Source organism: Astyanax mexicanus, chromosome 12, assembly GCF_023375975.1.
Source record: "Astyanax mexicanus isolate ESR-SI-001 chromosome 12, AstMex3_surface, whole genome shotgun sequence".
Taxonomy (NCBI): domain Eukaryota; kingdom Metazoa; phylum Chordata; class Actinopteri; order Characiformes; family Acestrorhamphidae; genus Astyanax; species Astyanax mexicanus.
This window is the reverse complement of record NC_064419.1, coordinates 1,564,802-1,583,783: the sequence shown is the minus strand read 5'-3', so window position 1 is coordinate 1,583,783 and position 18,982 is coordinate 1,564,802. Positions and strand designations below refer to the sequence as shown.

Here is an 18,982-nt window from a genome sequence, read left to right as displayed (position 1 = left end):
TTAGTGAATTTTTCTCAGAAAAAAAAATAAAAAAAATCATTTATGGCCCCTGATCAGCCTGACCTGATTTTAAAACAGTAGTAATTCCTTACAATAATAATGAATTTTTATTAATTGCATTTATTAATTATTTAATGATGTTTCATCCATCTCTCAGTACTGTTCAACTGTCTAGATGTTGAAACATCATTAAAAAAAGACAAAAAACATTTATGGGTTTTCCTAATTGTTGTTTACATGACTGTACATAATATAAGTACATCTTGTCTTGTCTTGTCTTGTCTTGTCTTGTGCTGCATTGTTTCGTTGCATTGTCTTGTCATATTGTCTCGTCCTTGCTGATCAGTGCTGTGCTGTGCTGTGTGGGGCTGTGCTGTGCTGGGCTCTCTTGTCTTGTCTTGTCTTGTCTTGTGCTTCATTGCATTGTCTTGTCTTGTATTATAATATCTTGTCTATATTCTGTCTTGCCTTGCCTTGTCCTGTCCTGTGCTGTGCTGTCTTGTCCTGTCCTGTGCTGTGCTGTGCTGTCTTGTCTTGTCCTGTGCTGTTTTGTCTTGTTTTGTCTTGTGCTGTGTTGTTTTGTCTTGTTCTGTGCTTTGTTGCATTGTCTTGTATTGTCTTGTCTTGTCCTATATTGTGCTGAACTGCGCTGGGCTGTGTTTCATTGCATGTTTTGTCTTGTCTTGTCTTGTCTTGTCTTGTCCTGTGCTGTATGCCAAAAATACAATCAAATGTGTCTAGAAACATACATTTCCGTACTGGTATTTTCTCATTTCTTCATTTGAAAGATGTTGTAAGTTCTGCATATGACTGTTTGTGAATGTGTGTTTATACCAGGCGAGTTTATTAAAGCTCTGTACGAGTCAGACGAAAACTGTGAAGTGGATCCATCAAAGTGCTCCTCTAGTGATCTGCTGGAGCACCAGGGAAATCTGAAGATGTGCTGTGAGCTCGCCTTCTGCAAGATCATCAACTCCTACTGGTGAAGATCTTTATTACTGATTACTGCTGCCAGTACACAGTACTACTGTGTGTAGTTTAGAGTATCATACACTACTGTATCTTCCTGAATACTGAACACGAGTTTCACCATTAAATAAAAAAGTATTGCTTTTCAAAATAATCTAAAATTGAACAATTAAAAAAGAAATACATGTACCTCAGTAGTGCTACTCTAATTGTGAATTTTATATTAGCTGTAGTGAATACAGTGTGAATTCGATAAAAAAAATCGATATAAAAATGTAGCTGAGCAATGATGTCAAATAAAATAAACAGAGGTGGAAAAAGTACTGAAAATTTGTAATTAAGTAAAAGTACCTTTACTTTGCTAAAATTCTACTCAAGTAAAAGTAAAAGTACCCATCTAAAAATCTACTCGAGTAAAAGTAAAAAAGTACTCAATTTAAAATGTACTTTCAGTAAAAGTTACATAGTTACTTTTAATTATTTGATGTAAAAAGTACAAATCATAAATTAAATCGTTTTAATGAATTATTATTCCAAATAATAATTTGGAGAACAAAACTCTTTTTTTTCTCAGACAATATTTTTTTTTCCCCCAGCAATTATTTAATAATTATTTACTCAGTAACAGGGAGTTTTCCAATGTAGTAAAGTAAACTACTTGTGTCAAAATGTACTTAAGTAAAATTAAAATTACCTATTTTAAAAACTACTTAAAAAATTACAAATTACTCATAAAACCTACTCAATTACAGTAATTTGAGTAAATGTAATTCATTACTTTCCACCTCTGAAAATAAAAATATATTCAGTTAGCTTTTCTCAGTTAGGGGTGTGTTGTAGTCTTTTTGTCCTTTTGTTGTAGTTGTGTATTATTTATTTTTTCGTATAGTTATCGTAAGAATACCATGAAATATTGTGATATTATTTTAGGGCCATATCGCCCATGCCTATTCAGCAGCGTACGTCCAGGTCATGAATCATTTTTAGGAGCTTTTATTTATTTTTAAGAATCTTACTGAAATCGTCCACTTTAGAAGTTAGAAACTGTAGTTTTTAATCCTCATCTCAGATCCAGCTCTCAGCCCAAATCCTGCTGAGTAAAGAAATGAGTCCGTCGCTCAGCCGCCTCACGTTCCATCAGGGAATTCAATTCCCCTGCTTTACAGGAGCATCTTCATTTAAAACTCAATTCCACCTCAGATAAAAAATCAATTCCTAACTGGAGCAGCAGCTTTTCTGTTTTTTTAACGTCCTTAAAAACAGCCTGAAACAGCAGATTAGAGCTGATTAGAGGCTCGGCGGGGGGGCGGCGTCTGATCCTCGACCACGGGGAGCGGCTCGAGTAATGAAAGTGTTTAAAAAGTGTGTGTGTGTGTGTGTGTCATCCTGCACTGTTAACACTAGACTGACACACACTGTCTGACAGATCACAGCACGAAGAGTCTTCACATATTTCACAGCTTTTTATTGTTGTTCTGTCTGTTTTTTTATGTTTTTTATGCACAAAACAACCTCTAACAACCTTTAAATACTAAATATGAATAGTTATTGAACAGCATTTACTGAACAATGTACTGCATATACTGATTAGTTTAAAACAATTACTTAGTAATTAAAAAAACAAATATTTATTAGTTCGTAAACCATTTATAGTAGTTACTGAATGATTTATGGTGGTTACCAAATAACTTATAGTAAGCACCGGATAATAAGTAGTTGTTATACAATAGTTGTATATACTACATATTGAGTTAATTATTAAAGGTTTACCAATTCATTTATATCAGATACTGAATAATTAATTATGATAATGAATAAATAATTATGTATATCAGGCACTAAGTAATTAGTAGTTACAGAATAATTTATACCAGGTACTGAATAAATAATTATTGTATATCAGGCACTGAGTAATTAGGAGTTACATAAATATTTATATCAGGTACTAAGTAAATTGTAATTGCATAATAATCTATACCAGGTACTAATAATTAGTAGTTACAGAATATTTTATATCAGGTACTGAGTAATTAATAGTTATAGAATAATTTATATCAGGTACTGAATAATTAATTATGATAATGAATAAATAATGATTTATACCAGGCACTGAGTAATTAGTAGTTACAGAGTAATTTATATCAGGTTTTAAGTAAATAGTAGTTGCATAATAATTTAATAAGTAATTAATTGTTACAGAATAATATGTATTAGAAACTATGTAATTAGAAGTATATCAGGCACTGAGTAATTAGGAGTTACATAAATATTTATATCAGGTACTAAGTAAATTGTAATTGCATAATAATCTATACCAGGTACTAATAATTAGTAGTTACAGATTATTTTATATCAGGTACTGAGTAATTAATAGTTATAGAATAATTTATATCAGGTACTGAATAATTAATTATGATAATGAATAAATAATGATTTATACCAGGCACTGAGTAATTAGTAGTTACAGAGTAATTTATATCAGGTTTTAAGTAAATAGTAGTTGCATAATAATTTAATAAGTAATTAATTGTTACAGAATAATATGTATTAGAAACTATGTAATTAGAAGTATATCAGGCACTGAGTAATTAGGAGTTACATAAATATTTATATCAGGTACTAAGTAAATTGTAATTGCATAATAATCTATACTAGGTACTAATAATTAGTAGTTACAGATTATTTTATATCAGGTATTGAGTAATTAGTAGTTACAGATTATTTTATATCAGGTACTGAGTAATTAGTAGTTACAGATTATTTTATATCAGGTATTGAGTAATTAGTAGTTACAGAATAATTTATAATAGATATTGCATAATGTACCATAGTAACTGAATAATTTATAGTAGTTGTTGAATAATTAATATTGGTTTTTAGATGTATTTTAGTTTTTACTGAGTAATTTACAGTAGTTGTTGAATATGTTTTAATTATTATTGAATATATTATAGTTTTTACTGAATAATCTACAGTAGGTATTGAATAATCTGAATAATAATTTCTATATTTCTCTGCCGGTGACGTGCAGCGTGTTCCCGCGTGAGCTGAAGGAGGTGTTCGCGTCGTGGCGGCAGGAGTGTGGTAACCGAGGACGTCCGGACATCAGCGAGCGTCTGATCAGCGCCTCCCTCTTCCTGCGCTTCCTGTGTCCCTCCATCATGTCCCCCTCGCTCTTCGACCTCATGCAGGAATACCCTGACGACCGCACCGCCCGCACGCTCACGCTCATCGCCAAGGTCACGCAGAACCTCGCCAACTTCACCAAGTCAGTATTTCAACTAACAGTATCTGTTAAAAGTGTGTAAAAAAGGTTTCAGAAAATGTTTGTAAATGCTGTGAGGATTTTGCTGTTGTACAGGAAAATGCATGTCAAATTGGTAAGGAGATATAAATATATAATAAAGAGTTTATTTTGTGCTTAATGTTTTGCACACAAATATATAAAATCTGCAATTAAAGCTGCAGCTTATTTACACATAACAGCAACAAAAGAATACACAGAAAATACACACAAAAAACACAAATCAAAGCAAAGACCAAAATCCAAGCTAAATCCAACACACAAATAATTTTCAAAGAATAATAAAGTAACCAAGTATATTTTAAAATATATTTTACATTTTTTTTTTGCACTTTTTTTTTTGCACATTTTTTGTTTTTTGCACAAAAATTTTGTTTGCACATTTTTGTTTTGTGCGTGTAAAACTTTTAGCACAAAATTAAGTTCTGTGATCTGTGAGAAGCAGCAGCCAATCACACACTGCATACTCTCAACCAGAAATCACCGTCCACTTAAAGGACTGAATCCAACACTAAATGTAATAATAATAATAATAATAATAAATAAATAAATCTATACACACTTGTGCTGTGTGTGTATGTGTGTGTGTGTGTGTGTGTGTGTGTGTGCAGGTTCGGCAGTAAGGAGGAGTACATGTCCTTCATGAATCAGTTCCTGGAGCACGAGTGGACCAACATGCAGCGCTTCCTGCTGGAGATCTCCAACCCAGAGACCATCTCCAACACGGCCGGGTTCGAGGGATACATCGACCTCGGCCGAGAACTCTCCACCCTCCACTCCTTACTGTCAGAGGCCATCACCCAGCTCGACCAGGTCAGGGTGTGTGTGTGTGTGTGTGTGGTTTTGTATAATATATGATATGTTCAAAAGTATTGGGACACATATATCAGTCATTGAATGGGGGGCATGACTTATTATTATTATTATTATTTTTATTGCCTATATATTCTGTACAACAGTCCTGAAATTATCCAGACTATGAAATAACACATAATGATAGGAATCATGTAAAATAAAAAATACTCTGGTAAACTTATCCTATACAACAGAGGGAACTCTTGCTCTTGCTTCCTTTCCCGGAGTGATCCTGATGAGAGCCAGTTTCAACATTCTGTTATATTCCGATATTCTGTTGTAAGCACTGTCAGTTAATGTAAAAATGTTTTTATTATGGTTGCGCATTGTGAATAATCAAATTTATCTCAACACATTATTTAGCAACCACCTAGCAACCATTTAACAACACCATAGACACAATACAGCATCCACCACGGATACCATGGCGACACCTTAGCAACCACCAACTAGCAACAGCTTAGCAACAGCTTAGCAAGACCTTAGTTATTGTTATAAATATTGTAAAAGCAGGATTTTAGTTCTGTAGCAAAACGAAGACACCTTTAACACATCTGTGCAGTGCAGTGAACACACACACACACACACACACACCCTGTACACGATTATTAGTGAGCACACACACTCAGAGCGTAGGGCGTAGCCTTCACTGCAGTGCCCAGGGAGCAGAGAGCGTTAAGGGCCACAGTCCAACTGTGGCACATTAGATAATCCGTGTATCGAACCCTCGACCCTGTGATCAATAATCCATTGATCTGACCAGTGAGCAACCAATAAAATTACAGGTTCACAAATCTCTACTGTCTCTAAACCTGCTGTTATAGTAAGAAAAGATCAGATCAACTGTTTACTACATCAAGTCTATATCGATTTATAATAAGAAATATTCTGAATTGATAACCTTGTGTACGTGTATAATGCAAAAGTCCCGAAACTCCAACCCAAAAGTGTTCCGGCGAGTCCTTAAAAAGTCTTAAAATCTGGGTATTTAAGGTCTTAAATTGTCTAAAATTTTATGTTAATTTGCTGTAGGTATTATTTTTTTAGACAGTGCGTTTAATGCCAGTGGGAAAACACAATGGCCCACATCTAATCCAGGGAGAGAACTAAGGTTAGCAGAGAGCTAGCAAACATAATAAGTGTAGCAGTGAGCTAGCTAACTAATTTTAGCGACGAGTTAGCTAACATACTAACGTTAGCGTCGAGTTAAGTAATGTTACTGGGGGAAAAATAAGTTTAGCGGAGAGCTAACTAGCATTAGCGGCAAGCTATCTAACACACTTAACTGCATTTTACTACTGCAGTTCTCAATCTGCACACTTTACAAGTTTGTTTTTGTAGGTTTTTATTTTATCAGGCACCACTTTTAAAGATATGGCCACTGATAATTATTTAAAGAAGATACATTAAAGTTTTTCAGTTTGTCTTCATATACAGCTAATTATTTTCTAGAAATTATGTTTAGATAAAAAAAAAATCCCTGTGCTGCTGTAACATTGCAAATTTCCCTATTGTGGGATTGATAAAGGATTATCTTATCTTATTTTATCTTATCTTATCTTATCTTATCTTACATTTTTGGGTCATAAATAATTTTTATTAAGGTCCTAAAAAAAGTCTTAAAAAGCATTAATTTTTACTTTTAAATGTTGCAAGAACCCTGAAACCTCTTTCTGTTTCTGCTTATTTGACATAACCATAATTCTATTTTCCAGCATAATAAACATGTTTCTATAAAAAGTTTAAGTCCTATAGAACACTACTTAATTAGTCCACAGTGCAAATGAACAGATCGATTTGACCTGCAGCACAATCGCGTCCGTGCCCTTAATTCCCCAGCCGTCTTCTTTGTTTTGTCTTTCAGTGAATTATTGACTCGTCTTCTCTTTGCTTTAAATCACTTCATTTACGCCTCGGTGGAGAACTTTATCAGAGCAGACTCTGACTACTGCCAAAAGAAAGAGAAAACACAGCAAATTCAGAAACTCGGAGGGTGGAATGTGTTTCTTCTCCTTTAGGGGTGGGCCAATATATCAGTATTGCAATATATTTTTTTATATTTTTTCAACTCAATAACACATGTATTTAACTATGTACTATAAAACCTATACTGGTCAAAAAAAAAAAAAGATTTCTAAGCTGAAGATGTTCACAAAACTCATGTAATATTTAAAAAACATGTTTAGTAAAAGCAAGTCCACTAAATAATTCCTTTAGTTTTCTCTCAAGAAAGTCTTTATTTTAAAGAAATTGTTTAAATGCATGGTCAAATAATTGATATTTATGACAAAAAAAAATCACTCCTGTTACTGGAACTCACTCCTGTTACTTTTTCATGTTTTGAGTAAAAGGAATTAAAGTAACAGGACTGAGTTTTTTTTTTTTAGCATAAAATTAGCAAAAACATGAAAAATCTGTATTTGTATTAAAAATAAACAAATACGAATTAATAAGAATTAATTTAGGTAAATAATTTAGGACTGAGTGTTGAGATTGAGCTTCTCATTCATCGTTACAATTAGATCAAATATACAGAAAAAAAAACTAATGAGGGAACTTCATTTTGGTCTTCCCGTGATCTTCAGAAGAACCAGCTGATGATGTCATTTCCTGTTGTAGATGTGACTTCCTGTTGTAGAATGTTCCAGGTGTTTTGGATGATCAGGGTGATGTGTTACAGTAACAGGACTGAGTGAAACCAGAGACACAGGGACACAACTAAAATGTGTATTTTAACTTATAAAATGTATATTTTTAAAGCATAGATGGGATTTGGACTAATTATTACATTTCATGGTAAAGTTTATAGTTAGAGAGAGGGGGACAGGTAACAAATGCTATTTTTTCAGTTTTCTAAATAGTTTTATTAATGTTTTTAATGATATTGAACGACATTAAACAATGACATTAACATTGAATCTTGGTTCAGACTCTAAAGTAGATTTTTTTTAGGTATTAAAACGCCCTTAAGCACTTTTTAATCTTAATGTGTCTTAATGTTTAAGAAAGTCCGTTTTAGAATGAGGGAAATATCCGTTCAGGAGGAAAGCGTTTAGGTTTTAATGAATGTTTAGCACATTAGCATTTGTTTCGGTCCCGCCGGGCTAATCTCACACTGCTATACTGGCTGCTATCAGGATCTGGCCTGGTTGGTTAACAGCCTGTTTCCTCGCTCTGCTCCCCTGCTGTTCTGCTGCAGAGCACAGCGGCTAAGCTGGGGCCGCTGGTGCGGATCCTGAGGGACGTGAACGTGGCCCTGACGAACCCCGCCGGGGCCCCGGTGGCGTCCCCCACGGAGCGGGTGGGATCACCCAGCCTGCCCGGCTGCAGCGTCTCAACCGGCCTGCAGAAACTCGTCATGGACACCGAGCTCACCGGGTAAGAGTGGAAATATATACACAGCTTTATTAATACAACTAATACAACAAAACAAAACAAGGTTGGTATCTAAGTTACAAAAAAAATACAAAGAAATGCAGGGTAGAAGAGCTAAGGATTAATGTACATATATATATACTCAACAAAGGGGAACGGAAACAGGGGGAATATATAGCAAGGCAGACAGAAAATGGCAATCTCAAAGTCATGCAGGTGAGCCCGAACGCTGGAGAGCCACATGATCCGGCATATCCGGGAGGTTAGATGCAGGTGAATCCTGGGAAATGGAGTCTTGTCTACCAGCCTCTACATCAGTACATTTACTGATTTACTGCAGCTACAGGTAATAGTAATCAAATAAAAGTTTTTGTTATTTAGGTAATTATAGGTTAAATTATACCATAATAAAACTTTCAGTACGTTTATTAGGGTGGGGGTGGGCAATTCATTTTCAAAATGGGCCACATAACACACCTGCACTGTTGTGGAGGGCCAGGCCAACAGATTGACATTCATTTTGGCTAAATGTTTATTTTATATCTCTGGTAAGAAGAACACACTCTAAAAAATAAGATTGGTTGGACCAATTAAAACGTTAATTTATTTCAGTAATTCAGTTCAAAATGTGAAACTTTTATATTTATATAGATGTATTAAACACAGAGTGATTTATTTTATTGTTGATGGATGATTATGGCTTACAGCCAGTGAAAAGCCAAAAATCAGTGTCTCAGAAAATTAGAATATTAGATAAGACCAACTGGTACTTTTGGCAGTGTGGGCAGCGTGCCAAGTCCTGCTGGAAAATGAAATCTGCATCTTCTTAAAACCCTGTACTGACTTTGGACTTAATAAAACACAGTGGATCAACACCAGCAGATGACAGACATGACTCTCCAAACCATCACTGATTGGTGGAAACTTCACACTAGACCTCGAGCAGTTTGGACTGTGTGTCTCTCCACTCTTCCTCCAGACTCTGCTCCCTTGATTTACTTTAAATAAAATGTAAAATAGACTGATGATCAGTGATGGTTTGGAGAGACATGTCTGTCATCTGCTGGTGTTGATCCACTGTGTTTTATTATCAAGTCCAAAGTCAGTGCAGTGGTAGTGAGGGCGAAGGGGTGAAATGGGATTGGGCCTAAGTAGCCAAAATTTTAGAACCTGTATTCTTAGATATAATGATTTTTATATGAAATGTCACCATTTGTGTCTTTAATTTGTCTTTTAAAATTTTTTTTTTAACAGGTTGGTGGATTTCACCAGGCTGCCGTCTCCGACCCCCGAAAACAAGGACCTGTTCTTCGTCACCAGGAATTCTGTCATCCAGCCCTCTCCCGCCCGGAGCTCCAGCTACTCCGAGGCCAACGAGCCGGATGTTCAGCTCCCCAACGGCAGCAAGAGTCTGTCCATGGTGGACCTGCAGGACAGCCGGAGCCTGGAGGGCCCCTGCACCTCCTCCAGCGACCCCTCCAATGACGGGCAGGGTAACGGGGCCTGGAGCGCGCGCACCCTTAAAGGCAACATGGTGACGGGACCCACTCTGAGGAAAACGGCCCAGACCCCCACCACCCCAAGCACAGAGACCGCCCCCGGACGACCCCAGCTGCTGGCGCCGCTCTCCTTCCAGAACCCGGTGTATCAGATGGCGGCCGGTCTGCCCGTGTCGCCCCGCGGGGGCGGAGCCGCCGATTCGGGCTCAGAGTGCCACAGCTCCATCAGCTCCCAGGGCAACGCGGAGGACCCGGCGCCGCCGGTCACCAAACCCACGTTCATCACCCAGGCCAGCACGGTGGCGCCACCCGGAGGAGCAGGAGGAGGCGGCAGCGACGAGTTCGTAAGACGCTCGGGGGAGTTCACGCGGAGGCAGCTGTCCCTTACCGAGAACCAGCACCAGTCCAACGTCCCCAGGCAGAACAGCGCCGGCCCCCAGAGAAGGATAGACCAGCCTCCCCCACCCACAGTCACCAGAGGCCGCACCCCTCCCAGCATGCTCAACACCGCCCCCTACCCACGGCCCTCCAGCGGCAGCATGATGTCGTCCTCGCCTGACTGGCCCAGCAGCAGCGCCCGGCTCAGACAGCAGTCCTCCTCCTCGAAAGGGGACAGCCCGGAGACAAAGCAGCGCACCCTACACAAACAGGTCAGAGCCACACACATTTTAGTGGCTATAAAGCATATTATACTTAATGCACAGCTCTGTTTTATTATATAAACTACAGACAACATTTTTGCTAAATTCCAAATAAAAATGATCATTGTCATTTAGAGCATTTGTATGCAGAAAATGAGACATGGCTGAAATAACAAAAAAAGATGCAGACGTTCATATTCATAAAGTTTTAAGAGGTCCGAAAAATCTATATTTGGTGGAATAACCCTGGTTTTTAATTACAGTTTTCATGCATCTTGATCTTCATGCATGTTCTTCTCCTCCACCAGTCTTACACACTGCTTTTGAATAACTTCTCCGAAAGCTCTCCTCCTGCCACAATTCAAGCAGTTCAGCTTAGTTTGATGGCTTGTGATCATCCATCTTCCTCTTGATTATATTCCAGAGGTTTTTGAGTTTGGTAAAATCAAGGAAACTCATCATTTTTAAGTGCTCTCTTTAATGTTTTTATTCTTGTTTTTTGCTTGTGATTTTGAGAGTCAGTGACTGCATTTAAAATCCTACATTCCAGTGTTGGATTGGTTTTTCAGTAACTCAGGAGTTAAAAGTCTACTAGGTAGGATTCGGTCTCTTTCCAGCTTCTGCCAGTGTGTCTGTATGTTAGTTTGTAAAGGATGAACCAGTAGTCCTTGCAGAACTAAAGGTCGGAAAGCAGGTCGCAGTTCTCGCGAGCGTTGGTCGTGGCCGCCTCGGAAAACTTACAGAGTCTGGTTTGAGCTCAGAGGAGCTCCGGCACAGACACGAGAGCACCGCTATTCCTCCTATTACACCTCAATGCAGCGCTGCAGTGAGTTTCAAGCTGTAATTTTACTTCTTTAAAAAGATCAAAAAATCAAGGAAATCCTACCTAGTGCTGCTTTAATGAGAGGGTTTGTTTGTTGGTTGATCCACTCCAGGGTCTTCAGCTCAGTTTAGAGTAGCGTTCGTCTCACAGGAGGACAGATAGACATGGTGGACGGGGTGGACAGTGTAGGGGAGTGGAGCAGACAGGCTGAATTAATAGCCGGAGCAGAGACACTCGGGTAGTGATTAAACGCCTGCACTGATTCTCCAAACTTTTCGTCTGAAGTCTGGCGAAATGAATCTTCATTAAAAATTGATCAAGCCTTTCCCAGCCGGCCCCAAGTGTTGCTGTCACCTTGAGAGGTTTTAATGCAGCATCTACCGCCTTTCAGTCTCCTAAACGCGGCGTGTGCCAGAGCGTCGAGCCAAATCATTCAAGTAAACAAACAAACGAATGTTAATCAGACGAGCGGTGCAGATGCGATGCAATTAGGATGATTAGTTTTAAAGATCTGCGGTTTTACCTCGCAGAGTTTGCCTCGCCGTGTCCTGAGAGAGCAGCGGAGCACTGGAGAATAATAAATGAGGAAAGTCTGATGTTATATTTTGTTATTCTGGTTCTAATTGCATCCCCAAAAAAAATAAAAAGTTTCTTCTTTATATTTTAACTTAATTTTATTGGCATTTCATGCGTCAATTTTGAATCATAGGCAGGCGTGTACATTGATTACAATCTAAAAGAAGAAGAGACGTTACATTGACTAAGGCACTGTGACTCTGAGTACCACTGGTTTTAATCATGGGTTGCTTGGCATCAGCAGCCAGAGTCCGAGAGAGAATGATTGCCCTTGGGAAAAAAGTGTACTTAAAATGTATTGTAATTTGTATTTAAAATGATGTACTGTTAATTTGCACTAAATCTATACTGAGTACACTAGTCATACTGGATATTATTTTCACTGCTATTTAATAAAGTTTAAGTATGTTTGTGTCCATCTGAACATTAAACACAATTATTAAAAGTGTTTTACCTACACTAAATTAACTAAAGTCAACTATTTAAGAGACCAGAGACCAACAATGATGAAATCACTTTCTGAATTAGTTTCTTTGATTTTGCTATTTATATATGTTTGAGTAAAATGAACATTAGTTTTTTATTTTATAAACTAAGATCAACATTTCTCCCAAATTCCAAATAAAAATATTGTTTTAGAGCATTTATTATTTGCAGAAAATGAGAAATGTCTGAAATAACAAAAAAGATGCAGAGCTTGCAGACATCAAATAATGCAAAGAAAACAAGTTCATATTCATAAAGTTTTAAGAGTTCAGAAATAATCAATATTTGGTGGAATAACCCTGATTGGTTTTTAATCACAGTTTTTGTTTGTTTTTCAACGTGGCATCATGTTCTCTCCTCCACCAGTCTTACACACTGCTTTTGGGTAACTTTATGCTGCTTTACTCCTGGTGCAAAAATTCAAGCAGTTCAGCTTTTCAGGTTTGATGGCTTGTGATCATCCATCTTCCTCTTGATTAATTGCTATAATAAAGTCATTTTTTAATGATATATTCTATTTTTTTGAGATTTGAGATTATTCACACTTGCAGTTTAATGTGTGAACTATTCAATCCTTTGGAAATGCCTCTGTTTACTGTTAGCTAACATTGTGTATTAATGGATGTGTGTGTGTTTGTGTGTGTGTGTGTTATCTGGGTTTTAACCAGGCCCCGTCTCCAGTGAATCCCGGTGCTCTGGACCGCACTGCTGCCTGGTTGCTAAATATGAATGTGCAGTATCTGGAGCAGGAAGGAATTGACCCAGATTCCAGACACAGGGAGGACCTCCCAAACAAGGACGAGCTCTCTCAGACCGAAAAGGTAAAACTCACGGCGTTACTTACGTAAGAAAAACACCAGCGTGGCCTCGGGGGGTCGAGCGCCGCTGCGGCATTAAATATGCAGTCGTCTCACTTGGTATGCAGCCGGCGTGTGCTCTGTGTTTGTGCAGAGTGTCCACGCGAGAGAGGACGCTCAGACCGAGGGGCGGTGCTGCATTCTGCTGTTTGGTTAGTTTAACCGTGCCTTATCTTCTGGCAATTGGCATGCTAATTAGGCGTGATTTGTATGCAGTGTGTCAGTATGTGCTTTAATGTTTTAATGCATCAGGGCTCAGGAATTGGTATTTATTCATTTTATTATTGTCAAAAACACAAACACAATGACATTTTTTTAAAATAATATATATATATATTAATAACACTGAGTGAGGTAAAAGAGTGTGAGGATGGCCAGTTTATTAGAAACACATACTGGACAGTTTGGACAGTTTCCACCATAAATTCTTTAAAATATGTTTATTTAAAATATGTTTGCAGTGTAGATTAATAAAGCTAAAATCATCCAAACGAGAAGAAATTCTTAAGGAAAAACATATGAAATTATTTAGTAAATATATACATGTTAAACAAACTAAACCAGAATATACTGTATATTTTAGTTTTATATTTTAGATTCCTCAAATTATGCTTTTCTTGCTTATGGCCTACAACACAGCGGCCAAACAGTGAACCATTATAGAAAACTAGGGTTGTCAACATTCATCAGTAATGCATTATTATTATTTGACCCCAACTTACCCTATAATCTCCCCCGTCCCAACACGTGCATTTTTTTTTTTTTTGGAGTGGTTCACTTGTGGTGAGAATGTGATCCTGCTCCTCCAGTTACTAATTGTTTTCACCTGGCCTGTCCAATATATATAACCCACAGTTTTCTCTGTTCCCTGCCGAGTACTGAATCTAGTTATCTAGCTCTTCTGTTACCGACTTGTTTTTGTTTCCAAATAACTATTTATTTGCCTTGCTCTCTCTCTCTCTGTTGTTTATTTCCAAAATATTTTTGTATTTTTGACTACTCAAAACTTTGCCTTCACCCTTTCTTTGCTGGATTTATCCTGTATGACCCTGTTTTTCTTGACTACGCTCTGTTATGTTTGTTAACAAATTGTTACTGACCCTGCCTGTCCCATACTACTCAGAATGTGATCCTGCTCCCCCAGTTACTGATTGTTTTCACCTGGCCTGTCCAGTATATATAAACCTCAGTTTAAAACCTCAGAGCAATGTTTGTGTTCGTTGTTTTAAAGGGGCCTTTAGGGAATACAGAAAGACTGGAGATGGAGTGGGATTCTGATTCCCCCAGAGTGATCGTTTGGTGGGAAAGAAGATCCGAATGGGCTTGAATTGCTGAGCTGGAAAAGAGAAATACAGCAAAATCAGGAGAAAGGAAAATGAGTTATAGAGCTAAAGAGAAAAAGAAAGAGAAAGAGAGAGAGGCCTTGTTAGAGTGGATGTTCTGTAGAGCGAGTTGCTCTGCCGTCCTGCTCTTTAATGTATGATGAACCCAACACGGTGCTCTTAATGGGCTTACCCCGTGGGCTCAGAGTGCACCATGGGAATGGGCTGAACCTACAGACTCTGAGAGCAGCAGATTACCTCCACTGCGCTCTATAGGAAACTTCTTTTGAAGTTTTCTGGCTAAAGTTGTTTTTTCACAGTTAGCTACAAAAAACGAACACCTTCAAAGGATTTGTTAACGTGAAACAGCGATTTTACACCACCTTCGCTTGTTTTGTAGCTTCAGCGTCTTCGTCGGTATGAGGAGCATGATGTGCCTAAATAATGCTTCAGCAGCTTCTTGCGGCTCCAGACTGCTGTTAAAATCACACTGAGAAACGCTTTTGATCTAAAGGTGGTTTAAACTGCATTAGGAGGGGGTGAGATCTGCGTAATGTAAGGTGGTGTTTATACAAGATCCTGTTTAGGTTGTAGAAGGATTGTCAGGTCTGCAGACTAGCACAGGTGCTTAATTTTATAATAATAATAATTTAAAACTACATTAGGCAGGTGCATACATTTGGGCATCCCAAATGTATTCTTCTTTACAAAACATCTTCAGTTCAGTCAGGTTTGATAAGAGACCAAAATAAAAGAGCACTTCAGTTTCTGAATCTGTAAAATTTTAGACCTCACATAATCATATTCATAGAGTTTTAAGAGTTTTTTCCCCATAGCTTTACCTACCTAGGTGGTCCAGATTCTTGTTGAGATAAAGGGGTAGGATGAATTGTTAAAGCTACATGGAAGTCTCATGGAGAGTTATAGTCTAAAAAAGGACAATAATTGTTTAATTATCTTAGTTCAATGTAGTTGTCATGTAGTTTTCATCTCTTTTCTTAATAACAAGCAGAAAAAAAACTTGTCATGGTATCCATCTGTATGAACGTAGCTAGCTAAATTGCCCATTCCACCTTAAATGGTACAGTTGCAGTTAGTGAAGCTGCAGCATTTAAGGTGGAATGGGAAAATCTAAACAAGAAGGTACTGGACATGTAACTTTAGCCCACTTTTGACTGAGAACTTAGTGGTTTGGATGATAAAAATGTTTGTCGTATCAAACCCTACACTCCCTTTTTTTAAAAGAAATATGATTCCCTAAATCGAGCTACAGTCCAGCAGAGAGTTTGCTGAGAACTTTACTGCTCCTCTGCAACACAACAGACTGGCAGAGTCGTCTATTGAACATCACTAGTATCTGCTAGGTGTTGCTAGCTGTGTATCTGTGTTCAGATCAAACCCCCTGTAGATAACGGTTTCCTCCCTCTGCTGGGTTTCTTGCAGTATCAGCAGGAGATCTCCATGCTGCAGGAGCGTCTGCGTCTGTCTGCGAAGAAGCTGGAGGAGTACGAGGTGCGTCTGCAGGGTCAGGACGACCAGACGCAGAAGATGCTGCTGGAGTACCAGGCCCGGCTGGAGGACACGGAGGAGCGTCTGCGCCGGCAGCAGGAGGACAAAGAGATGCAGATGAAGAGCATCATCACCAGGTTGATGCAGTAAAACAAACAGATTTGAAATTAGAAATGTGAAGGTTGAGAGAGATATTTGCAAAAAGCCATTTTAATAGAAATAAGTGCCAAATAGATGCACGGTTGGATGGATGGATGGATGGATGGATGGATGGCCGAACAGAGAGACAGATAGATATAATGATAGATGCACTCTGTAGGTTTGCAGTTGCTGACTGTCTATTGTAAGTGATAGATAGATAGATAGATAGATAGATAGATAGATAGATAGATAGATAGATAGATAGATAGATAGATAGATAGATAGATAGACTAGTTGCTGACTATGGTAAGTGTTAATGAGGTCAGAGTGATGGATGGACAGATGGATGGATGGATGGATGGATGGATGGAGGGATTGATGTATGGATGGGTGGATGGATGGATGGATGGATGGATTAATGGATGGATGGATGGGTAGATGGATGGATGGATGGATGGATGCATGGATGGATGATGGATGGATTGATGGCCGAACAGAGGCGGATAGATAGAATAATAGATGCACAGAATTAAAGGTTTGCAGTTGCTGTATATGGTAAGTGTTAATGAGGTCAGGGTGATGGATAGATGGATGGATGGGTGGATGGATGGATGGGTGGATTAATGGATGGATGGATGGATGGATGGATTGATGGCCGAACAGAGGCGGATAGATAGAATAATAGATGCACAGAATTATAGGTTTGCAGTTACTGTCTATGGTAAATGTGAATAAGGTGGATGGATGGATGGATGGATGGATGGATGCATAGACTGGATTTAACTCAGTCCGTAGCAGCGCCTCATTCTGATTGGATGATTTAAAAAGCCTGATGGCTCTGGGGATTAAAGAAATCCTCAGTCTGAGATGAAAAAAAAAATCATAAAGAATCTAATTAAATGTACTTTAGTGACATCGCTTTTTGAACCATTTTAAAGGGAGACTGGCACAGATGTGTAAGTGCATATTAGTGCATATTATCTAGTCCCTGTAGAAATGTATCATCAATATATATTATTATAATAATATATTAAATAAGACCTGCTTACATCAACTGCATGAAACAAACAAAAAGTACAAAAGGAAGTGAATCTTCTCGTTCTGAGGCTCATATTCAGTATCTGCAGAAACTCAGCCCAAAAGCTCTATAAATTAAACAATAGCTTCTATTCCTCAAAAGATCAAATTACTGCAGTTACAAGCGAGGGTTTGCCTAGAGCTTCAACTCTACACACGACATCGCTGTTTTATTCACTCTGTAGGCCACTGCTATTATGGATGGAGCGCTCTAATTAAAGCCTCTCCATTAAAGTTTGATCAGTGAACAGAGTGTTCTACAATCTTGAGTTTTTATTCAGTTTTACACCGGTTCTTGTGCTTTTGTCTTAGAGTCTTTTTAGTACACTTTCAGATCTACTAATGATATAGGATAGTTTGTAGACACTTTGACTGTAGTCTGTAATCTGTTTTTCTTCATACTTTCATATTAATGTACTTCAACGGTCAGGACCCCACATAAACGCTAACCTAAACCTTAAGTGAGGCCTGCAGTTCTTTGGATGTTGTTGTGGGGTCTTTTTTGACCTCTTAGATGAGTCGTTACTACTCTCTTGGGGTAATTTTAATCAGCCGACCACTCCTGGGAAGGTTCACCGCTGTTCCATGTCTCAGCCATTTGTGGACAATGGCTCTCACTCAGCGCTTTTCCTTTAAAAGAACTGGTTCTTAAATCAGTTCCTGCATATGAACATTCCTGGTTCTTGAACCTATGTTGTTGGTGGAAACGTGGCAAACGGTTCAAAATTAGATTTGCAAACCAGAACGTGCCGGTTCTACGTCGGTGGACAACCGCTAATTGTGGTTCGCTGGAGTCTCAAAACTTTAGAAATGGCTTTATAACCTTTTCCAGACTGATTTCTTTACTTTCTTTCTCATTTGTTCCTGAATTTCTTTGGATATTGGTATGATGTGTATAGATGTTGAGTATCTGGTCTACTTCGCTTGTAAGGGAAATCTTGATTAAGAACAGGTGTGGCAGTAATCAGGTGTGGGTGTGGCTAGAGACCTAAACTCAGGTGTGATAAACCACAGTTATGTTTTAACTGAAAGGCGGCAACCCTTTTTCATGCAGCGACATGTAAATGTTTAAAAACTCATTTTGTGTTCACCAGTCAGGTATTAAGGAGCAGTAAAGCCACTACACTGAAGTACAGAGTTATACAGGAGATTCAGTGAAGTTTCTCCAGCACCGAGGCTGGAGCAGCATTAGCATTAGCATTATCAAAGTTCATAAGATAAAAAATGAGTATAGAAACAATGGGGTGGTGATAAAATTCTATCTAAATCGTGTATTGTGCTCTGTTTCAGGTTAATGTCAGTTGAGGAGGAGCTGAAGAAGGATCACGCGGACATGCAGGCCATCGTCGACTCCAAACAGAAGATCATCGAAGCCCAGGTAAAAAACACGAGACACAAATCAGCCCCGGCTCTGTTCACACAAACTCCAGCCCTGATTCAGCCTCTGCTTCAACACAAACGCTGCGTTTTACTGCCGCTGAGAAATCACAGCTATTAGACAACAACACCCCCTGTGTCCAGAGTGAAATCACCCTGCAGGAGAGAGAG

At 38.3% G+C, this 18,982-nt stretch overlaps 1 protein-coding gene across 5 annotated transcripts in view; it reads left to right on the top strand.

Annotated features, from left to right (window-relative positions):
* The window catches only part of dab2ipa (DAB2 interacting protein a), a 142,623-nt gene that overhangs the window by 116,884 nt on the left and 6,757 nt on the right, over nucleotides 1-18,982 (top strand). For all 5 annotated transcript variants that reach the window (XM_049486212.1, XM_049486214.1, XM_049486213.1 and 2 more), the window contains 8 exons: nucleotides 838-982; nucleotides 4,001-4,237; nucleotides 4,885-5,086; nucleotides 8,328-8,506; nucleotides 9,758-10,652; nucleotides 13,197-13,349; nucleotides 16,151-16,353; nucleotides 18,725-18,812. In XM_049486212.1, the coding sequence (XP_049342169.1) occupies nucleotides 838-982; nucleotides 4,001-4,237; nucleotides 4,885-5,086; nucleotides 8,328-8,506; nucleotides 9,758-10,652; nucleotides 13,197-13,349; nucleotides 16,151-16,353; nucleotides 18,725-18,812 (2,102 nt within the window). The remainder of the gene's footprint in view (nucleotides 1-837; nucleotides 983-4,000; nucleotides 4,238-4,884; nucleotides 5,087-8,327; nucleotides 8,507-9,757; nucleotides 10,653-13,196; nucleotides 13,350-16,150; nucleotides 16,354-18,724; nucleotides 18,813-18,982) is intronic.